Source organism: Erpetoichthys calabaricus, chromosome 4 (assembly GCF_900747795.2).
Source record: "Erpetoichthys calabaricus chromosome 4, fErpCal1.3, whole genome shotgun sequence".
Lineage (NCBI taxonomy): Eukaryota > Metazoa > Chordata > Cladistia > Polypteriformes > Polypteridae > Erpetoichthys > Erpetoichthys calabaricus.
In genome coordinates, this window is record NC_041397.2 from 145,294,435 (window position 1) to 145,319,819 (window position 25,385).

Genomic DNA, 25,385 nt, shown 5'->3' on the forward strand with positions numbered 1-25,385 from the left:
AAAATCAAACAATCAGTGTCCAAATAAATAGTGCAGTGCTACAAGTTCAATAAATAAATAAATAAATGAATGAATAATCCAATACAATGAGGTGTCCCATGGAGGTAAATATAGTTCATAAAAATAAGGTTAAAATTCCCAAGCAGGAAACTGTCCTTTAAGCCCAAGTCCCCAGTGCAACCCTTTTATTTTGGCATCTCCTCCCCTTATCCAATCCGGACCTTGCAGAAGGAGGAGACGCTCAACTGACAGTCACAGCCATCCATCTTCTACAGGTTTGGGTCCCTGCTATCCCATGGTTCCCAATCCGGACCTCTTCTTACAAAGGCTTGGGTCCCTGTGGCCATCTGTGCCTCGGCTGGGCTCCCAATTCGAGCCTACCCAACTCCTACCTCTCTCTCTCCTTTTCTTAACCTTCATCCACCTTCTCCTTTTCTTTTGTTTCTCCCTCTCCTTTCTGTCCTGTGCAGGCTTCTGCTATACTTTTACACTTACATGGACACTCCTAATGCAGCACAGGTATGAACGCGTCACTCCCCAAGAGCAATTAATTAGGCACCTGTTTAACATGCACTCTCTCATGTGCCTTTGCAATCAGCCGGGCACCACCATCCCTCCCTGGAGAGAAGCGCATTTGCACACCCACCTATGCCCAACTGCAGCCTGCCCTTTTGAAGGGAGTGATAATTTATTTAAAATTAGCCACCTATTGCTAAGCTGGGGACTGCTGTACCATAGGACGTCACTAAGGTAGTTAAGCAACGGTCCCAGGAGTGGGTGAAATCTGCCCAGAAAGGCCGAAGGCTCTGGACATTGTTGGGCTGTCTTTGCTTACACGCTTTTTTAACAATAGAATTACCAGAGTCTACGAAAAAATTAATAGATCCGGCCCACCTTAAAACCATTCGCACCTCTCCGCCAGCGTCCTTTGTCCTCTAAATGTGCCGATTAAAAACAAGCTGCAAGCAGCCGGCTATTCCATTCCCCCCACCGACTTAGAACGTGCACGAGCATCTCCCAGCTCATGCCTTGATTGATTATCTGGGAGTGAAGTGGAGTTTTACACTGGAAATAATAGATCGTTATTTGGAACACACGCATTTCATGTGTGATCCGTTTCTACAGTAATCTGTGTAAACACATTGTTAAAACAGAAACTTTTTCATATTTTAGTAATAAATGTTACAAAATGTAGGCATAAACTATAGAATGTGTGAAGCAGCATGAAGTCCAAACATCAAATAAACACTTTCACAAAAGGTTCAGGAACAATGCAACAGCTTCCGTGGCGTAGCGGCAACATTTGCTGTCTCAGAGCGCAGCAGGCTTACTATCCATCAGAGACTTGAGTTTGATTCCCTGTTGAGGAGAAAGTGTTATTTTTTTTTTTTCTTTTTCACCTCAAATGGACATAAAATTTATAAATTGGTATGTACTGTCAGTTAATGAGATCATTATATTTTCATATGGGATGCTCCTTTTAAAATATTTTTTAACAATTGAGACTGCACTTAACAAGTGTCCTTATAACTGTTATTTTTAAGATCCATTATACACAGACAGACAGAGCACTGCGTAATAGAGAGGCAGAAAAGTCACTAGATATATAAACAAACAGGGAAGGCACATGTACTGAAAGAAAAAAAAAAAAAGATCAACATGTGCGTTGATCCTGCTGCCCTGAATAAGCTCACGCGCTCTAACATTCCCCACCCACCCCCCCGATCTGACTAAGTAACAGTGCAAATACAGACGCAAACCAAGTGTATGTGTGTACTGTATAATACTAACAAAAAGAGCAGCTTACTACTGAAAACAGCAAATATAGGAGTGAGTGGGGATCGAACTGGGGACTCTTGATCACACTTGGTTTGCGTCTCTACTTGCGCTGTTTCTTAGAGTCAGATCGGGGGGGGGTGGGGGGTGGGTTTAGATGTTGGAGCGCATGAGCTTATTCAGTGCTCCAGGATCAAAGCACATGTTGATTTTTTTTTTTCTTTCAGTAACAGCGCCAGCCTAAATCCACACCCGATCTGACGCTGTTAGTTTTCAAATAATATTGCATTAGTGTGATGATGTTTTCACATATATTGTCTTTTTCTTTCAGGTGTGTAATAGGAACCACAGCATAGAGAGAAGCGTGTACATTGTAACAGGTACACACGCTGTAAATGTAGGAAAGACGATCCTTGTGTGTGTGTGTGTGAACAGTTAACATTTGAATCTGAGGATATCTTCTGCATGTCCCGGAGTACAAAAGAAACAGCATACAGCAACATGTGGGGACTGGCAAGATCGGGGGTTTGAACACGCAGTCACTGATTACAAACCGCAAGATGTTATGCGAATGAATATGAATAATATGAATAATGTTGCATCCATGCCACAAAGTTTTCAGAAATGTACTATACAGGTCATAAAAGAAATAATTCCAAATATCATATATACCTATGTCTGTGTTTTTGTTTTTTTTTGACATCATACACCATAAGGTGCACACTAATTCAGCATGAGCAGGAACACTTAATAAAACTGAATTAAAAAAAAATCAAGTGACGGAGAGATACAAAGAAGGCAGATTCGCCAGCGTTTGTGTGTCAGCTATAATCCATACATATGAGATGATGTCCAGTTCCATTGTCTCAAAACACCACTCATATCTCCAGTTATTCCGTTTCAAATGAAAAATAACAGCGTCAGATTCCTGGGTGGGGGGGCGGTAGTATTTGTCATGATCGTGATTTAGAGAGAATAAAAGTTAAAAAAAAAAAAAAAAACGGTAACTTTTACAAGTCCTATAAATGCACACCATGTGTTACAGACGCAAACCAAATGTATATGTGTACTGTATAATATTAACAAAAGGTGCAGCTCACTACTGAAAATGGCAAATATAGGAGTGAGTGGGGATCGAACCGGGGACTCTTGATTACAAGTCACCAAATCTTACCGCTATGCCAATGAAGCTGTTGTCTATTCCTTGAATCTTTTGTGAAAGTGTTTACTTGATCTTTGGACTTCAGGCTACATACATTATATAGTTTATGCCTACATTTTGTAATTTACTACTAAAATATGAAAAACGTTCGTTTTAAAAATGTGTTTACACAGATTACTGTAGAAACTGAACATACATGAAATGCGTGTGTTCCAAATAGCGACCTATTATTTCCACTCTAAAACTCCAGCACTTCAGCCACTCCCAGATAATCAAACAAGGCATGAGCTGGGAAAACTTAGTGAACATTCTGTGGCGGTGAGGGATGGAATAGCTGGCTGCTCGTCTTAATTGGCACATTTAGAAGACAGACAGGTGAGAATGATTTTAAGGTGGAACGGATCTACGAGTTTTTTCATAGACTCTGGTAATTCTAGTGTTAATGTTGCATGGCCATCAGGACTGGTGACCCTTGAGTGGCAGAAGAGGAACAAGGTCCCCATTTTTCAAAATGAAGACCAGAGAGGATGCTTCAACTATCAAGGGACCACACTCCTAATCCTCCTTGGGAAAGCATCTGCCAGGGTATTGGAAAGGAGACTCTGCACAGTCTTTAACCTCAAATCCTGAAGGAGTAATGTGGATTCCCATCAAGGCCATGGAACAGTGGACCAGCTCTTTACCTTCATAAGAATCCTGGAGGGGGCATGGGAGTATGGTCAATCTGTCTCTAAGTGTTTTGTTGACTTAGACAAGTCAAATGACTATGTTTGAGTGATTCTATGGGGGTTGGGGGTGCTGAGAGATTAGAGGGACCCTAATAAGGGCAATTTGGTCCCTGTATAATTGCTGTGAGAACAATGTCCACATACTTGGAAAAGCATAAGCATTGTGAACACCAGAATGCATTGGGATGGTTTGCGACTGAGGGTGAAGCTGCAGGGTTAAGGATCATCATCTCCAAATCCAAGGCCAAGGTCCTTTGTAGTAGATAGGTGGATTGCCCTGTTCCAATGGGAGATGATATACTGCCTCAAGTGATAGAGTTTAAAGTATCTTAGGGTCTGGTTCACAAGTGAGAGGAAAAGGGACCGTGAGATAACAGATGGATCGGGCAGGCAACGAGTGCCGTTATATGGTCATTATACCGATTCACACAGGTAAACAAAGCTCTCTGTCTACTAGTTGATCACCATTAGCACTGTTTCACAGTGGTTCTCAGGGTTGGGTTATGTCTCATATCCTGTTTGTGATTTTAATGAACAAGATATTGAGGAAGAGCCAGGGAGGGTGTCCGGTTCACCAGACATGGAATTGCATCCGTGCTTTTTACAGATAATGTGGTCCTGTCAGCTTCATCGGGCTGTGAACTCCAGCACGTATAGGGATAGTTTACAACCGAGTGTAAAGCTACAAGCAAAGCTCTTGATTTACCAGGTGATCAACATACCTACCCTCCCCTATAGTCATGAGCTTTGGGTAATTAATGAAAAGGACAATATTGAGGGTGGGAGTGGCCGTAATGCGTTTTCTCTGCAGAGTGACTGGGCTTTCCTTTAGAAAGATGGTGGGAAGCGCAGACATCCGGGAGAGGCTCAGAGTAAAGCTACTGACCCTCTGCATCAATGGAGGCAAATTAAGGTAAGTCGAGCACCTGATACAGATGCCTCTTTGATGCCTCCCTGTAGTGGCTTTACGAGAATAACCAGCTGGGAGGAGACCCTGGGGAAGACTCAAGGCTCACTGGGAGGATTATATCTCCCAGATAGCCCGGGAAGTCCTTGGGATCCCACGGTATGAACTGGCAAGTGTAAATGGAGAAAGGGATGCATAGGTCACATGGCTAAGACTGCCGCACTTGCAACATGATCCAGGAAAGGTGTTAGTAAATTAATTAATAAATCAATGAATGAATAAACAATTCCACATATGACAGGATGTTCCTGCACTGCTGACCAGTGGATGTTGTGCAGCCATTCCTCTAACTTTTTGGGAAACAAGGCTTTTCATTTTGTAGTTATAATTTTACAAATGTTAGCAGCATAATAATGTACATCAAATAGGATAATCTCCAGCATCATTACCTGTCAAAACACATTAATACATGTTTAAATATTACATAAATTGTGAGTCTGCAGACACTTGCTGCCAGGGAAAGTAAAACAGAAATTTAATTCAAACTTGGTGATGTTAAAGAAAAAACAAATTTAGCTGAATTGTGTTTTTTTGTTGATTTTTTATTTGTTCATATTTATTAATATTATGGTAACTTATATGCTCTCCACTGTACTGAGAGTGTGCTTTATGTAAATGATGAATGCAGCAGAAGTGACTGACTAGCCACGCAAAATTCACCACTAACAAACAGGGTGGACAAATAACTGAAGACAGGGAGGTGACCTGGACAGGGGGAACAAAACAAAAACAAAAAAAAAACAAAAAAAAAAAACACTCTAAAAGAAAGAATGCAGAGCTCAATGGTTAGCAAGCGCCGAGTTTCACAGTTGACAACTGTGAACTCTTAGATGCGTAGCAACTCTCATCTTGGTTATCCAATCTGCTACATCAACCTCCAGCCCCTGGTCACAACACTGAAAAACTACAATGGGTACCAACTGTCCAAACATGCTCTTTGATCGTAATGCTGCAAACTCCAATGAAGTGGGCCTATTTCAATTCAAAAGAATGCACTTTCCTGTAGAATTGTGTTTTGAATTGACCACCAAAAGTACCCAAGTCACTAGGAAAAGCAGGAACAGATATTATACAGGAATGTTTACTCATGGACAATTGTTTATAGCAAATTCAAATGTAAATACCTCCAGTGACCTAATAATAGTGCTATTACTACTTATTTGACTGATGCCTTAATCCAAGTTGACTAATATAATTTGAAATACGACTGGTTACATTTGATTTGTTTTTCCAATTTGAGCGCAAGCAGGTGAAGTGCCCTTATTCATGGTATCAGTATTTGAATCCACAACCTCAGGGTTTGAAGTCCAAATGCCTAACCACTCCTGTACAATAGTATTAACCCTTTGGGGGGCTTTACGCATGCTCTGATAGCACATTGCCACACCCACCACATGATGAACCACCTGGATTGGGACCCAGATGCAGCGGGTGACACCTCAGCACCATACTGGATCAGTGTGTGTTTTTTTTCCCCATTGGCTGGAGTGCCAATCCTGTCACCAACCCCCAAATTTTTCCTGTAAGTTGGAGGACCTGCTTGCAGGACTGGATGCAGATTAATGTCATACCCAGGACAAAGCAATTGCAGGTTAAGGGCCTTGCTCAAGGGCCCAACGGAGTGGAGTCACTTTTGCTGTTTTATTTTGTGTTTTTTAAAGAAAAAAAAAAAAAGAAAAAATTACAATCATTGTATACAAAAAAGTACTTCTCATACACTGATGGCACTATAACTGAGGTCCACTGTCTTATGGAATATCCTGGGCTCAAGCAGGTAACACAACTAATATATATAGTGGGGGCAATCTTGTATAGGTGTGTGCATTTCACCTTGTGCATTTCCCTGTCCAGTTGCTTCTGTTGTACTGCATCTAACTTTTAGTACCTCAATTCCCCCCCAAAAAAACAATTTATTAAAACCCGGATCTCATGTAAGTGTTGTTCTGCTCCAGAAAACTGATAAAGAATATCCCTGTAGATCATAATCTCTTACATAAAAGATATAGGCAAGCTAAAATCAGGTATTATTTTCTTAAGCAAAACAAATGCTTGTCAAACTGGACACTTTTTTTTGCAAATTGTTTTTTGCATAGGGAAAAAAAAACTTGTATATTACCTGGCATACAATAAAGAATGATATTGTCTAATAAACCTTTTACTTACCCAGAAAGCAGAACAGAGTGTCAGCACTAGGCACAACTGTAACAAAATGAAAAAGAAACTGATAAAAATAACTATACATGGATTAAGTGGCTTTGAAAGTGATGAATAAATGCTTCTGATGTTTCCAAGCTACACAAATTCTTCTCCGAAGCCTTTGCCTAAACTGTAGAGCTCTCAAGGCTCTTGAAGATGTGAAAAAAGGCAGATGGCTGTCTTTAAATTGGTCTTAAGTAAATAAACCTGGGTATCTTCTGTATTAATTCATGGGAAAGGTTTTGACACCCCATTACTCTGTTCAATTGAAATGTGTACAATCAAAAAATAAATGGAGAAGTACTACTGCTATTCTCTGCAATTGGGACAATTCGCCAGAGACTTGTAAGGTTATTCCTCCTAGAACTCTACCCGACTATAAAGAACTGGGCACCCTTTGGGAAATATGAAAAGGAGACAAAAATCTTCTTTATGACTGAACTAAGAGACAATGCCTACCTCACAACACTGGGCAAAGGATTTGCTACACTCCTTTCTGATGAGAAGCAGTATTTTCTCCTTTAAAATAGAAACATTTTTTCTCCAGCAAGGATGCTCATTTATTAGGTTTAAGTATTTATTCTTTAGTGGAGCTAATTAATGATGTTGCATGAATCAATACTTTGGTATCACATCGATACCAAAATCCTGAAAACGTAATGGTGCTAGCTTTTCTATAGTATCAATATTACCAAGTGAAAGTCAATACTTCACTCATGCGAGACTAAGTAGAAAAATTACTTCAGAAGGCACAATAATACAAACAATTAAAAGCTCCCTATAAACATGGCACAAAGAAGCACATTAACAAATGATGTAAAGAAAAACAGAAGAAATCATGACTGGAAATACTCTGAATTTGACTAAGTAGAACTTCAGCACTTAATATTACTAAAAAATGCCTATCACTAATTATACTCAACCCCAGTATTTGATATTTATAAATGTCAATACTAGTTTACTTAAATGATGTCTAACTACTTGACAGTTATATCTCCATTTTAAAGCAGTTACTATTAGCATTCATACATTTTATATTCCATTACAAAAAAAGGCCTTGTATTGTTCACTTGAATAATAGAAGTACTTTTAATAAAATGAGCGGTATTTCTTTTTTTGACGTGGTATTTAACAGGTATTGTGAAATTTCATTGGTATGGTTATTGAACACAAAAATTCTAGTATCGTGGCATCCCAACTGCCACTTTTACTGAATGAAAGGACTAGGGTTACATAAATATAACCATTGACATTTTCCAAGTGTCATTCCATTATAAATTCATTCTAAAGTTGTGCCAGTTTAAATGCATTGAGATGTCCGCTCAAATGTTTACAATCACTTTGGACTTTACTTGGGCACTTTGCAGTCGAGCTCCAATGCTAAGCCAAACACACTTCCTTCTACTTTGGTAACAGAGGGAGGTGGTGGGGGTGGGGGGGGGGGGTTATAATTCCATTTTATAAACAAAAATAATTCTGATGAAAAGTGTGCATATAAAATCGATTTTAACCATATTTTGATTCACCAAGAATAAAGATTATAGCTTGTTTTATAATTACTGCATTTCTGTGCCTCACTTTTCCCTCAAAAACAATTATGTATCAATGCATAAAACTCCACAATCCCAGTTTTTTAATGGGTTTATGAATTAGCTGGAAAATACACACAGAATTAAACGTAACAGTTAAGGAGTGAAATGAATGTAGAGCTTGGGTTATGCCCTCTCAATGTCATCTTTCTCTGGGCACAATATGGAGACTTGAGACACATTTGATTGTGTGTATGTATTCCAAAAATATTATAACGGCATACAATTCGTAAAGAAAATGTAGGCTAGTGTCACGTGTTAAAACAAGGCAAAGTTTGCCAAACAGGCTCTTCTTAAAATGTATTTCATTGCACACTACTCTAACACAAAATCAGTGAGAGAGGTGCAATAAAATGAACTAGTAATAGTGGTACCTTTATGTCAAGTTAAATGATTGAGGATATGCTGAAATTCATGTTAATTTAAACAAAAATGTTACAATACAGGCACATATTTCTTCTCCTAGTTGACTACATAAAAATGCTGAAAAAAATATGTTGCGGATACAACGTGCCTGTCAGCACTTACTTTTTTGTACCGTACTGCATTAAAAAAAGAATAACTTTATATATTCTTTTTATTATTACTTAAAATATATAGTGAAAATATAGGAAGGTTCACACAATAAGAAAAAAAATGACCATGTACCGAAGTCAAAAAATGAGATTGATCACAATGATCCAAGAACCTCTTTATAAATGCATCATAGCAAACTGAATCATAAGGCACCTCATAAGTTCTCCTTAAGGTAAATATCAGAACATTAAAGCAAATATTACATTTAAAAGAGTGGCATATACTACTTAAATTGCATCATGACCACATGGTACAACTAAACTAAATAAATAAGAAAAGATCACTTACCAACATTACAGCAGTTGCAATAGCCCGGGTTGGTTCAACCATTTTTTTTAGTTGTTTCATTGGTCCCATTAAGAAAAGAGTGCTAAAAATTAAATAAAATCATGTTGGAGTTAACAAGTAAACACTGTTTGAAAGAGAAGATGTACCATTTCATACACTTAGAATAAAGTACTTCTTCCCTGACTAAGCATCAATCCATCCATATCACCTGTACAAGATTGCATATCAGCTTAAGAAGATCAACACTACACCAATCTCCCACATTAAGAAAACTTAAGTATATATTATAGGAAAGTAGACGTTTATTTCCAGTACTGAAAAATCACAAAATGCTAGTATGCATCCATCCATCCTCTTCCGCTTATCCGAGGTCGGGTCGCGGGGGCAGCAGCTTGAGCAGAGATGCCCAGACTTCCCTCTCTCCGGCCACTTCTTCTAGCTCTTCCGGGAGAATCCCAAGGCGTTCCCAGGCCAGCCGGGAGACATAGTCCCTCCAGCGTGTCCTGGGTCTTCCCCGGGGCCTCCTCCCGGTTGGACGTACCGGGAACACCTCACCAGGGAGGCGTCCAGGAGGCATCCTGATCAGATGCCCGAGCCACCTCATCTGACTCCTCTCGATGCTAGTATGCACTGTTTTACAATTTGTGTTATACCTTGCAACCCTAATGTATGCACATACTAAATCAAAACCACTGCTTGAGTGAGAAGGGGCAGGCAGCTGGGAAGGAGAGCTCATTGATGGGAATGTGTGACAGATGCCCAGGGACTGAAGAAATGGTAACTGTAGCTGAGCAATTTAGAAAGCCACAGTGATATGGTGTTGAAAAGGAAGACTCTATGTGCAAGTCCAGGATGGCAGCGTGAGTCGACAAAGCTTGGACTGAGAGCCCCAATGTGAGTGCCATGCCCTTTGGGGACCAGAGTTTAGGTCCAGAGTGGGAGCCTTGTTGTAGCTATGGAACGTCAGGGAACCGGACCCGTGGAAGGTCAGCTGTGTTTGTCGGCATGGTGACTCCTATGCTGCGAGTTCCGTATGGTATAAGCAGAGGAGACGTCGGTATTACAGGGACACACTAGGAACTTGATGTCAAAAGACTTTTATTTGGATTTTAACCTCCACTTTCACTTTAAAGCAGATTATTTATTTATTGAACTTTGCATTGCACTTTTTAAACCCTCTTTGATTTATTTTAATAAAAGCATTTGACACCCTTTATACACTTACCCCTTGCTTCGTGTTGTGTCCTCATTTGCTGGCTCATTCGGTTACATTATCGAGGGTGTCAGGTTCAAGAGGTTCCCGGAGGGAACCGGTGGCAATGAGCCAACTGTCATAACAGCATCTATGCTTCTTAGTCATTTGTACAGAAATATAAGCATTACAATATTTAGAAACTGTTACTAACCCTCCTTTATTGTTTCTCTTTTCAGTATCTGGATGTGGCATGAAGTGCCACAGCTCTATTGCCAGCTTGCTGTTCCACATATGGAGAAGTCATGCTGGACAAAATAGCTTTAGACTCATCAGATGTAGAGATTCTACAGATTTTACCACTTCTGAATAATTTTTTCATTTGCTTTTTATATGAGGATTGCATGAACACCTACATAGTATCAACAACCCCTTATCTTTGGCATCTGTTAATCTTATATTAAATTTCAAAATTAAACCATTTCAATTCAATAAAAAGGGGTCGAGAAATTAAGTAATCCAGATCCAAATTACTGAAGCCAGTATAATCAAGTTCTGTTTGATTTTGGACTTTTTGGAGGGTGGCTTGGACAAGTCACTCATCCTTTTAAGTCTATGCTTACAGGACATGCCTGCTGACGCAGTACTTTGAGCTCAGGGTCACTAAACTGAAGGATGAGGTAGCTGGTCTTCACTGTAGTAAAGAATTGGCAGGCTTAGCTCAGATGTCCTTTATGGAGAAGGTGTGCACCCCTAAGGTGGTGTAGGAAGAGACTCCAGACGAGAGGACACAGAGATAGGTGGGTCGCAGTCAGATGGAGGTGTAAGGTATAGTGTGCACAGTGTTCAGGGACACCAACCTAAGAATTAAGTGTTAAACCATTTTCAGGACCTTGTGGGGCTGGACAGTGAATCTAAAAATTCTAAGGTGATAGGCTGGCATCAGGAGCACCAATAGGCCACACCAAACCAGTCCCAAGAAAATGAGAAGTTGTGATAGTAGGGGATTCGATTATTAGGGAGATGTCAGTTTTACTCCAGAAAAGGAACGTCTCATGCAGTGTGATCAGCCTTCTAGGTGCACAGATAGGGGACCTCAGTGGAAGAATAGATATGCTGTTGGAGCCAGGGGTGTATCCAGTAGTCGTGTTGTCTATGTTGGAACAAACGACATACATAAGGGCAGGCTGTCAGCTGTAGTGTCCAATTTAAAAAGTCGAGCTGAGAAGCAGAACTAGCAAGATACTACCTGTGCCACACAATAGTCCAAGACAAGACTGAGTTGATTAGAAGGCTTAATGCATGGCTCAAATCTTGATGTATGATAGAAGAGTTATTGGGCAAGGCCCTGCTTATTTGAACTTATCAATACTTACAAACCTGAGCAAACATTTAGATCTCAAGATGCTGGACTACTCAGGATTCCAAAGATTAATAAAACAACAGTGGGAGATATAGTGGACCACCGGGGCACATACAGCTGCCCTAACCCGACACAGACAGGTAGTGACATAAGTGTTTCACAGCACACGTTTTTATTTCCGTGGGGAAGCACTTTTCTTCGCTCCCCACAGTAGCACAATACAAACAAGCAAAACAGTCCTGTCGCCTCCAGTCCTCCTTAGCAGCTTCATCCTTCTTCTTCCCGACTCTGGCCCTACAGTAGTGGCGGCTGGCACCTTTTATAGAACAGCCGGAACCACTCTAGATGTCCTGCAACCTTCTTCCAGCAGCACTTCCGGGTGTGGCAGAAGTGCTGCCAACCAGGGCTCAGTAAACATCTAGGTGCCCCATGGTGATGGCCACGGGCCCCAGCAGGGTTGAGCTGCCATGCTCCAAAACCATGGCCATGCTGCAAGCCAAGAGCGCTGCCCTCTTTCGACAATGGCATGGGGGAGATAATGTCCTGAAAAAGCTCTCACCCCCCAGTCCTTCCATTGTCAAGGCATTTAATATTTGTTGATATTTGTCATTAATATTGCTCTAACAAGTGGGACATTCTAACACACTTTGTCCCCAGTTTCTCCAGAGCACGACAGTGATCTTACTGAGAAACAGGCCAATCCAGTTTAAGCAAATGAAAGCCATCTGCAAAAAACAAATGAAATGAGCAAAGTTCAGGGATGCTCAAAGATGTGTTTAGTAAGTGCTTGCGAGACATGGCAGCTGTGAGCACAGTCAAACTCTAATCCAGTAAAAAGGGTATTAAAAACCACCACCACCACCACCTTCATCCTATCTGCAATTTTGTGCAAACAGATTCAATGCCTACAGATGACTACAATTCCCATCACTCAGTGAGCTGCTCCAGACAATTCCACACAGTGCTCACAAACTTTAAATAAGAGCATCGATGAAAGTGCCATGTCATCAAAGGTAGCAACTGCTCAGCCTCTTTGGGATAACAATTTCATTGTCTTGCTGGATTACAGCATTTATCTTAGAGTAGTCCTCCTTAACTTTTGTGGCCTTTGTGACCAATTTTACCTTTTTAAGTTCCTTGACAACCAACAGACTGCATTTGAAGAGGATGGGGTGTTCTGCCTTGTTAAATTGAGCACAATTCGAACAGCACAGTCCTCTTGGTGAAATGAAGGCAGTTAGAAATGGGGGAAAAATAGCATAGTCAACCACTTTGGCGGATCGGGCCTGTGTCACATGTGACAATAAATCTAAGATAAAATTATTTACTCTACATTTTTTTAAATCAGTGAATAGCTCTGCATTTTTGAAAGAGCCAATACTGTTATCCACCTGCACATTATTATTAAGTTCACAACACCAATCAATGTGACCATTATGCTATTAGTATGTAAGAACTTTCACTGCTCTTTAGGATGCACAGGTACAGCAGGATTGAAATGGGTAAGCAACCTTTAACACTGATCTCCTCGAAGGCCTGTATGAATACTAAAAATCAGAAAACAATTTCAGTGTTGGATTTTTTATTTAGTAACATTACAGAATTAGTCAAAGTACTGAATACACTGTTACTGTACATCATGATTGATAAATTAAAACTGTTCTTTAATACTATTGCCCTTTCATCATTCTGAATACCTTCTCATTTCAGAGACTTCTGCTCACTGCTCACCACAACCTGGTATCTTAAGCAAACTTATTCCAAAAAGATTTTTAAGTTATCTCAGCACGGGTTCTATGTAAATGACATACAGCAGCACTGACAGCAGGGAAGCTCATTAGACAGACCCCAGTTTTTATGGGATACCACCCTCCCCAAACACTACTTATATAGATCCCAATCCTATCGCCCACATACAAAGACTACCCATTTTGAAAACCTTGGCCTAAAATCCAGTATATGAGACCAATATCTCTGGTGTGTTTATATTTTAAGATTAGAAGCTAAGTGTCAATAAATCAATCTGGTCTTGTGCTATTACATAAGGAAGCACTTTCTCAATCCTTCTGTCTAGAACTTTGGAGAGTATCTTAATGTTATTATTTACGAGTAAGATTGTTCTGTATGATGCACATCCATATTTTTCTTAGGAAAGACAGTAATTAATGTTTGGTGAAAAGTTTGAGGTATAATTTTGTTGTCTCTAACTTCTATAAACACTTCTAATAATAGAGGAGCTAACTTATTTGAAAGTTATAAAAATTTAAAAAGTCTACTGGGCAGCCATCAAGGTTATGCAGTTCCACTGCACTGAGTATCTAGCCGTGGTATCTAATGAATCAAAAAACTCATTAGATTGTGTCTTATCCATAGTACTAATCGAGAATGGTAAACCGGAAGGCACGGACGCAGGTACACGGCGATGGACCCAGGAGACATAGTGTGCAGACGCCTACAGCGCGCATCTCATAAACAGCAAGCGAAGTCTGATCCACCGCAAACGAAGGAGTCACGGCTCAAAACACGAAAGAGCTCAACTAACGTAAATAAGACATGAAGCAACAACGTGCCCATAGCTAACGACACAGCCACACAGAAAAGAGGATTCTGCACTGCACCCCAGAGTCAAACGGAAGACACTACGGAGTCCGCAAAGGACCACAAAGATAGTATGGAAGGCGCTAGAAAGTACGGAAGGCACGAGAAAGTACGAAAGGCGCAGGCGCCTACAACGCGCTTCTGAACTAAACGTCCACACTACACAGCATGGTCGGGGTAATGAGAATAAACGAACTCTCCGTATTAAACGTACGGCATCCTCACACGTCCAAACCATATAGCATATGTGAATCACATTATAGTGATGCATTATTAACAGTACAACCACAGAAAACACTCCGTATTAACAGTAAGTGCAATTATCCATATTACTAACAGTAGACAACGGATAACTAATGGAGTCACGGTCACGGCTCCAAAACGATCCAGCTCAACTAACGGAGCTACAAAAACGAGCCCGCATGGATAAAAAAAAATAAACGTAGGCGCCTACAATGCGCGTCTGAAACCGCGGAAGCAAAACTGTCTCGGCTCCAAAACCAAACAGCTCGACTAACGGAGCTACAAAAATGAGCCTGCATGGACAAATACAATGAACGTAGGCGCCTACAACGTGCGTCTGAAACTGCGGAAGCAAAGCAGGCACGGGTTCAAAACGAAAGACCACAACTGACGGAGATACAAAAACGAGCCCGCCTGGATAAAATCAATGAACGCAAGCGCCTACAACGCGCGTCTGAAATGCCGCAAGCAAAGCAGGCACAGCTCCAAAAAGAAAGAGCTCGACTGACGGGGCTACAAAAACGAGCCCACCTGGATAAAAACATTGAACGCAGGCGTCTACAACGCGCTTCTCAAACAACGCAACCAAAGGAGTCACGGCTCCAAAACGAAACATCTCAACTAACGGACATACAGAAACGAGCCCGCCTGAATACAATTAATGAACGCAGGCGCCTACAACGCACCTCTCAAACAGCAGAGGCAATAGATAAACTGCAAAGAAAGGAATGACAAACAGCCGCTAAACAATTCCGCCAATTAGCTGACAACGCATTCTGCAATGAGTCCACTATTAATGAATTCATTAGGATTAATGAATATCATTTGCTGTCATTGTCATTCACTTAACTTCCCTGAAGAAACAACTGGCAATACAACTAATGAGTTTACACATTGTTGTCAAAAGGGTCAGGTTAGACTGCCTCCTTTAGATGAATATCCTGAATATCTACGGAAGCTTCTAACTAACAATGTACCCGAAAGTAAAAACTTTATGGACTGCATTAGATCCTACAATAGTTCATTTGCTTTTGCATCTACCAGGGTAAATATCACGCCACCAGCTGGCAATGGCCCATACTGCTTTCACGTATGTGGACAAATATTACATCGGATTGGAACAGTGCACCCTGAGCCAAATCACGAACGCAAATATGCACAGATCTACGTGTTAGATCCAGATGACACAATCTATCAACGAATGAACCTTCCTGAAAACAAGCAATGCACAGAGCTGATAATGAGAAACGTCGCTGAAGTCATAGAGTTCGGAGTTCATCTGACATTAAAGTTAAAAGTTATAGATACTCCATACCAAGAAAAACTCACTCAAGGACAACACACCATCTTTACTACAAATGTTGTGTATAAAGAAATATTCCCAATAAATCTTTCTAATGTGCCATGCTATGGGTTCTTTACTTCCTTTGTTCGTCATCTACACCTTTACACTCCAAGATATCTCATACATACATCAATGTATTTCGGGTTACCCAACACCAGGGGTTGGCGAGCGAAGCGAGCAGGGGGCGGAGCCCCCTAGTTGGCGAACTAAAAAGATTACAAATGTTCATATCAAAATGTTCATATCAAAATGTGTAGTACAGTCAGAAAACTGTATGCCAATCTCCATATTTTTCTTAGGAAAGACAGTAATTAATGTTTGGTGAAAAGTTTGAGGTATAATTTTGTTGTCTCTAGCTTCTATAAACACTTCTAATAATAGAGGAGCGAACTTATTTGAAAATTATAAAGATTTAAAAAGTCTACTGGGCAGCCATCAAGGTTATGCAGTTCCACTGCACGGAGTATCTAGCCGTGGTATCTAATGAATCAAAAAACTCAGATTGTGTCTTATATTCTTTAAACTGAGCAGAATAGAAGGACTTCTAGTACTCTCTAAATGTGTGGATTATATTTTTATAGTCAATGATTTTATCTCCGTGTTGGTAATTATTGTTATTACATTGTGGACTTGTTGGGCCAAGATCTTATTGGCCTTCTCTCTTTGTTCATAAAAATAACGTCATGATTTAAAGATGAGCTATTCTGTTTCTTTAGTTGTCAAGTGGTTAAATTCTGTTGCAAAACCGGTCTTTTCTTATAAAGTGGCTCATTTGGAGACCTGGCATGTTCAATATTTATTCTGTTAATTTCGCTGATTAACTCATACTTTCTTGGTTACCAGTATTTTTGTGAGAAAGATATGAAATAATCTGTCCTCTTAAAAATTACTTCAGAGTTTCCTCTGAGTAGTCAGGCAGAGACCTCCGAGGATGCATTTGCCTCAAGAAAATAATCAATTTGCTTGGATATGAATTCTTTACAGGTCTCATCAGTTAGTTACAGGGAGTAAAGAAGCCAGCTATGAGATGAATGTGTAGGGCACATTCATTTAAGATCCATGATCAGAGGGGTATAATTAAACAAATCTCAGTGGAGAAGATTTCAAACTATATACAAATTGTCCAGACAAGGCCGCCCCAGCAAGTTCAGCCCAAGAACAGAACGCAAGATGCCGATCTAATAACTCCATTTCAACAAAATTCCATCATGGGATCTACAGGTAACTCTTGCTGACACTGATGTCAAAGTACACAAATCTACCATTAGAAAGAGACTACACAAATTACATCTATGTGGCAGGTGTACAAGGAGAAAACCTTTGCTGTACAGAAAAAACAGCAATGCAAGACCTAAGTTTCACCATTGACGAATGAACTGGTTATGCACAACATCTATATTGTTCTGCAGTGTACATCGCAGGTTTTCCCCACACTCTGCTAAAATCTACTCAACCTCCACAAGTATAGTTTAACTTCATTTGGGGCTCCAAGATTGAAAAGTAAAATGGTCAGTCATGTACATGGAACCCCATAAGGGTAAGAATGGCATCCTAGACATCCCTACCAAGCCCTTCTTTGCCTGCAACTGCATCTTCAGAACTTTTGTAGCAGGGCTACAAGTACATAAATACAAAAAAAAAAAAAAAAAACCAAAACACACCAAACTTATAAAGAAGGAATAAAAATAAAAAAATCATGCAGTGAATAATTTTAATAATTAATAGCTGCTGTAAATAGAAAGTGCAGTAAAACAAACTGATGCAGACAGCTTCTGAAAGTACTCACATGGCAGGTTGTTACAAACCGTAGACATTGGCTGTCTTATTTGCGACTGCCTGACAATGGGGTGATAACGGTGCCCTGACCAAAGCACTGCCTGACATTTTCATGTATTTTTTTACATTATGAATAACATAATACAAAAAAGTTAAGTGTGTACCTAAAGAATTACATATACATCTAGTACCTTATTTATATGCTACTATTAAAAATTTTGAGAAATAATTTTATTTAAAAGTTTCAAATTACATGTTTCATAATGCCTTGCTCCATGTTAGTACATGTTACTGGTATTAATTTCCTTGATTTATGCAAACCAACATAGGTGCATGTGTATGGGAGGAAGGGGGGGGGTTGATGGTAGTTCTAGAGCAATGCTAAAGAAAAGTTGCGAAGGTAAAAATTACACTCTCTCATTTCTTTTTTCATGTCATTTTTCTGTCAGAATATCGGCACTAAAACCAAAAGAAGACTCTAGTCTGCCAGGTAGCTCACATTCAAAGTATTAATTTTTGTTATTAATGTGATCCATTTCTTTTTTTATAAACATTATGAAACAATAGTACAAATAAGTTACGTGTGTACATACACATCCAGTACCCTATTTATATACGAGTACTACCTTTAAAAACTAAGAAATAATATTTTCATTTAAAAAGTTTAACATTTTGGATTAAGCGGTTCACAATGATACACCACATGTCAATACGTATCACTGCCGTTAGTTTTCTTGATTTATACATGCTGACAGAGGTGCAGGGGACTGTCAGGAAAGGGGGTGAATTTACAGCAGTCCTGATGTAAAGCTAGAGAAAAGATGCAAAGGTAAAAATGACCCTCTTTTTTATTTTGTGCTTCTGTAAGAAGGCTGAATCAATGTCATATCACATAAGTGCTCAATAAGTTATGTTTGAGTGGCACTAAAACTAAAATAAGTCTCTTGTAGCTCTGTATTTAACTTGCCAGTCTGCAAGGTAGCTAAGAGTGCTTATTACTGTATCATAATGATAAAATTCTACGAAACAGAAGTGTAATGATTATGCCTACCCATTATTCCAGTTTGCAGTGTCTTTGCTAATCTTTGCAAAGAACTCAAAACAACCACATACTGTAAGTAATGCACGGTGTTGGTTTTTAAGCGAGACAGTAGCTACGGAGAACTTTTTTAGCGTGCAAGGGGCAACGGTGTAGGTAGAGCAGTGTTTTCCAACTGCTTTTTCTTTGGTGGCACACTTTCTATAATCCAAAAAAATCCCAAAGCACACCATGATTCTACCAACCACAAAAGCATTAAAATCTATACACTTGCTAACTTGTCCAAAGGGGTGGGACAATCAGAGATGCCGGCCAAAAAAAAAACAAAAAAACAAACAGCTTGCAGGTTGTCATTCACAGGCATAGCACTTAGTGAGCACTTTGGATGCATATTCCCAGCTGCTTCGTCCCTTTGCCCGTTCATACAGGCAATCCTATATGGCACATCTGGGTAGCTCTCATTGCACACCAGTTGAAAAGCTCTTGTTTAAATTATAAAGTTGTTGATGGCGATGAACAGTTGAGGATGGCATTCAAACGTCATTTGATCGTTTATTACTTTTGCACGTCTGTGTCCCATATGCTATGCCAATTTGAGAATTAATATGTTGGCCTCATTTTCTTATTGCCTTCTTTTCAACTTGCCTTTTAAGAAGGCATTCAAATTCACGCTGTAGTAGTATTAAGTATCAAATAGTATTTTGTTGAAAGATCAGGTGGCAGGTCATTGTTTAAGTTTAAACTATGCCATTACATTTTTAAAAACTCCTTTGTGCGGATTCTAAATTCATTTTGTGATTCAGTGTATGTTTACTTCATGATTTATGTATTAATTTTAGCACTGCATGTTTTAATGTTAGATGTGATTAATCACGATTAACTCCATACATTTTTTTTTTTTTTTTTTTATAAAATCAATTCCCAGCCATATTATACATATAATATATATATATGCACACGCACACACACAGACTATATACACATTCTGCATGGCAAACATCAACAGTATGTAAATAAACAAAAGTATGTAACAATCTTCTACATATTTTAAAATAAACCTAACCACAGAGTGAAACTGAATGTTAATTAAACTAAAGCAGGTTCTTTGGTAATTGAGAATATGAAAAGCTGCATCTATAGCTCTATATATATCTATATCTACAGTGTCTCACAAAAGTGAGTATACCCCTCACATTTTTGTAAATATTTTATTATATATCTTTTCATGGGACAACACTGAAGATATGATACTTTGACACAATGTAAAGTAGTCAGTGTACATCTTGTATAACAGTAAATTTGCTGTCCCCTCAAAATAACTGAACACACAACTATTAATGTCTAAACCTCTGGCAACAAAAGTGAGTATAGCCCTAAGTGAAAAATATCCAAATTGTGCCCAATTAGCCATTTTCCCTCCCCGGTGTCATGCGACTGGTTAGTGGTACAAGGTCTCAGGTGTGAATGGGTAGCAGGCGTGTTAAATTTGGTGTTATCGCTCTCACACTCGCTCATACTGGTCACTGGAAGTTCAACATGGCACCTCATAGCAAAGAACGCTCTGAGGACCTGAAAAAAAGAATTGTTGCTCTACATAAAGATGGCCTAGACTATAAGAAGATTGCCAAAACCCTCAAACAGCTGCAGCATGATGGCCAAGACCATACAGCAGTTTAACAGGACAGGTTCCACTCAGAAAAGAACTCGCTATGGTCGACCATGCACATGCTCAGCGTCATATCCAGAGGTTGTCTTTTTTGAAAATAGAAGTATGAGTGCTGCCAGCATTGCTGCAGAGGTTGAACGGTGGGGGGGGGGGGAATGGCCTGTCAGTGCTCAGATGATACACTGCATGCTGCAACAAATTGGTCTGCAAGGCTGTCGTCCCAGAAGGAAGCTTCTTCTAAAGATGATGCACAAGAAAGACCGCAAACAGTTTGCTGAAGACAAGCAGATTATGGACATGGATTACTGAAACCATGTCCTGTGGTCTGATGAGTCCAAGATAAACTTATTTGGTTCAGATGGTGTCAAGCATGTGTGGTGGAAACCAGGTGAGGAGTACAAAGACAAGTGTGTCTTGCCTACAGTCAAGCATGGTGGTGGGAGTGTCATGGTTTGGGGCTGCATAAGTGCTGCTGGCACTGGGGAGCTACAGTTCATTAAGGGAACCATGAATGCCAACATGTACTGTGACATACTGAAGCCGAACATGATCCCCTCCCTTCGGAAACTGAGCAACAGGGCAGTATTCCAACATGATAACGACCCCAAACACACCTCCAAGACAACCACTGCCTTGCTAAAGAAACTGAGGGTAAAGGTGCTGGACTGGCCAAGCATGTCTCCAGACCTAAACCCTATTGAGCATCTGTGGGACATCCTCAAACGGAAGGTGGAGGAGCACAATGTCTCTAACATCCAGCAGCTCCGTGATGTCATCATGGAGGAGTGGAAGAGGATTCCAGTGACAACCTGTGAAGCTCTAGTGAGCTCCATGCCCAAGAGTGCTGGAAAATAATAGTGGCCACACAAAATATTGACACTTTGGGCACAATTTTGACATTTTTTTACTTAGGGGTGTACAGTAGACCCCCGCGAAGTCGCGGTTCAGGGTTCGTGGACTCAGTCATTCGCGGATTTTTTCTTAGAACCTAACTATTAGATAGATAGATAGATAGATAGATGCTTTATTAATCCCAATGGGAAATTCACAATATTAATTGTTAGAGGAAAAGCGCAAATATCCTCCTCAATTTTTATGGCTTTTTTTCGTGGCAATACTGTGCTGTAGAGAGAACAGGAAGCAACTGCTGAGGGAAATGTGGTTTGGGATGGTGAAAGTAGCCAATCCGAAAGCGTTATTCTTTTCTCCTTGCTGCTGATTGACTGCTGCCCTGTGACGCGTCTCCAGGTGAGTGGGTTTACCACCGCAGTTTGGGATGGCGACAGTAGCCAATCCGAAAGCGTTATTCTTTTCTCCTTACTGATGATTGACTGCTACTTTGTGACGCGTCTCCAGCTGAGTTTCCATTTTGTTATTGTTTTGTTATTTTCAAACACACATGATGTCATCGAATTGCTCTGCACCTTCTAAGGCTTCTGGAACTGAGTCTAAGCGCCAGAAGAAGTTTAAAACACTCCAGGAGAAGGTTGAACTACTGGATTTGCTCCGGGAACTAAAAAGTTATGCAGTAGCGCGCCACTATGGCATTAATGAAAGCACTGTATGCTACATAAAGAAGAACGAAGCAGTGATCTGGAGTACTATATCCATAAGTTTCTGTGATAGTGCCAAAATGTTAACGACTGTAAGGAATAAGAATATCGTTAGTATGGAATCTGCCTTGGCTCTGTGGATCACCGACTGCAGGAAGAACATCCCCTTGGATGGTAACATCATCCGTGAGAAAGCACGGAAATTGTACCAGCAGTTCGCTACAGGAGACAATGTAGCAACTTCCTATCACAATGTTCCTGAAACCTATAAAGAAAAGCCAACGCGAAACCCCACCAGAAGAAGATTCGTACAAAGATACGACTCCTCCTGAAGCGCCTGAAGAAGAGGCGCCACCCGAGGAGTTTCAAATCCCGTGCATCGCACTGCACAGCTACTTCATCATCATCATCATCATTCATCATTGGTAAGTACCCATACATTTTACTGTATTTTAATTAAATGAAATTATTATGTATTTACTCTACTTAAACCAAAGAAAATGGCAGCGCATACCAAAGAAAACGCACTTGCATGAATTACAGTACGTATAGTGGTAACATCAGTTTTTTACATTCTAGCACAGTGGGAGACATAGCAATACAGCACTGTACAGAAGACGTGTTTACCTTTACATTCTGTTTTTAGGTAATGTATTAAGGTAATTTTTTAGGTAATGTATTAATGTATTAAGCGGAGTGTGCAACGAAATTGAAGTGCTTTGGGGGCATACTGTATTTAGGGTTGAAACTATAAAAATAGGCATTTAAAAGGCATTTTTTAAACCACATCCAAAAGTCGCGGTTTTTCACAATTCCCGGGTGCTCTAGGAACGTAACCCCCGCGAATTTTGGGGGTGTACTGTACTCACTTTTGTTGCCAGAGGTTTACACATTAATGGCTGTGTGTCGAGTTATTTTGAGGGGGCAGCAAATTTACACTGTTATACAAGCTGTACACTGACTATTTTACAATATGTCAAAGTGTCATATCTTCAGTGTTGTCCCATGAAAAGATATAATACATGTGAGGGGTGTATTTCACTTTTGTGAGATACTGTACATATACCTCAACAGCCACTTTATTGGGTACACCTTGCTAGTACTGGGTTGGTCCCCCTTTTGCCTTCAGAACTGCCGTAATTCTTTGTGGCATAGATTCAACAACATGCTTGAACCATTCCTCTGGGATTTTGGTCCATATTGACATGATAGTATCACGCAGTTGCTGCAGATTTGTCGGCTGCACATCCATGATGCGAATTTCCCATTCCACCACATTTTAAAAGTGCTCTGTTGAATTGAGGTCAGGGGATTGTGGATGCCACTTGAGTACAGTGAATTCAGAGAAACTAGTATGAGATGATTTAAGCTTTGTGACTGTGACGGTGCAGGTCGGCCCCATGCTACCGGATCTAATTGGGAGCCTCCGGACCCCCCAACTGCCGATAACGTTTCCGAGGGATCAGCTGAGAAAATGAGGACATCACACAAAGCAAGGAGAAGGTAAAACAGTGCTCAGTGCTTTTATTAAAAGAAACAAATCCAATTAATGTTCAAAAGTGCTGCGCAAAATCCACAATAAAAAAAATCCAAAAAAGTGAAAGTGGAGGTTAAAATTTAAATAAAGCCATTAAAAATGATTTTAAAAACAATAATGGCAGGAAACTGCCCTTTTCTAAAAGCCAGGTGCCTCTTTCATAAAACTGACGTCTCCCTCTGCTTATCCCGTAGGGGCCTCAAAGCAGATAAGTCGCCCTGCTGACAGACACACCCAACCTTCCACAGGTCTGGGTCCTTGCCATTCCATGGCTACCGTAAGTCTCCCTCTCTGGACCTAAGCTCGGGTCCCCAAAGGCCACAGCTTTCACAATGATGCTTGGACTGGGAGCCCCATCAACCCCAGCTGCCTAACTGGTCTTATGCGGCGAGTCATTCACACACCTGGTCACTCCCACTCCTCGTACATGCTCGGCTGGAGTGACCCATTTCAACCGCCCTGAGTGTTGGCCGCACACTCTTATCCATGGGCTCTCCTCCCAGCGGCCTGCCTTCATTCTCTTGAGCCCGCTCTTTTCAGTTTGCTCACTCCTACATCGGCGCTCATTCTTCCTCATGTCTTTCTGCCCTCTTTCTTTACTCTCTGCGTCCCACCCCCCCCGCAATCCCTTATGCTTCCCATTTATATGCTGGGGAGCAGTTGCCCGATTGCTGCACCGGGCTGCTAATGTGGCCATCAGACCGCCCTCACATGTTGGCAAGGCAAAACACAGACAGCTGGCTGCCTCGCACCAACCCAAAGACTAGCCGTCTTCTCAGCAGATTTTACTTCCACATGCTCCACTCCCCAGTGTGAGCGTGTCCATTTATTTAAAACGGCCAGTTTTTCTGAGCCACTGACTTGCCATACACAGTGACATGGCATGTTATCCTGCTGAAAGTAGCCATCAGAAGATGGGGTACACTGCAATCATAAAGGGATGAACATGGTCATGAATGGTACTCAGACAGGCTACGGCATTTAAACGATGCTCAAGTGGTACTAAGGGGCCCAAACTGTGCCAAGAAAATATCTCCTACACCATTACTACAACAACAACATTTATTTATATAGCACATTTTCATACAAAAAGTAGCTCAAAGTGCTTTACATAATGAAGAAAATAAAAATAAAAGACAAATAAGAAAATTAAAATAAGACAACATTAGTTAACATAGAAAGGAGTAAGGTCCGATGGCCAGGGTGGACAGAAAAAACAAAAAAAAAAAAACTCCAGAAGGCTAGAAAAATAAAATCTGTAGGGGTTCCAGGCCATGAGACCGCCCAGTCCCCTCTGGGCATTCTACCTAACATAAATGAAATAGTCATCTTTGTAGTTCAGGTTTTCACAGAGTCACTTGATGCTGATGGTCATACAGACTTCTAGCTTTTAATCCATCCATCATTGTTGGATCATCATGGTCTACTAGCCTGAACCATTGATATAAGGCAGAATGGCTCCGTGCTCTCATGTTGCTGATGCCAAATTCTGACCCCACCATCCAAATGTTGCAGCAAAAATCAAGATTCATCAGACCAGGCAACATTTTTCCAATCTTCTACTGTCTGATTTTGGTGAGCCCGTGCGAATTGTAGCATCAGTTGCCTGATCTTAACAGACTGGAATGGCACCTGGTGTGATCTTCTGCTGCTGTAGCCCATCTGCTTTAAGGTTCGACATGCTGTGCATTCAGAGATGCTCTTCGGCACAACTCTGTTTGTAATGTGTTACTGTTGGCTTTCTATCACCTCAAACCAGTCTGGCCATTCTCCTCTGACCTCTGGCATCAG

The 25,385-nt window shown here is 40.5% G+C and overlaps 1 protein-coding gene across 1 annotated transcript in view; it reads right to left on the reverse strand.

The window, feature by feature from the left end:
• The window catches only part of LOC114650314 (vesicle transport protein SFT2B-like), a 167,371-nt gene that overhangs the window by 96,419 nt on the left and 45,567 nt on the right, over positions 1-25,385 (reverse strand). Inside the window, exons 4-5 of the mRNA XM_028799865.2 lie at positions 9,283-9,364; positions 6,797-6,832 (exon numbers count right to left, since the gene is read on the reverse strand). Of these exons, the coding sequence (XP_028655698.2) occupies positions 6,797-6,832; positions 9,283-9,364 (118 nt within the window). The remainder of the gene's footprint in view (positions 1-6,796; positions 6,833-9,282; positions 9,365-25,385) is intronic.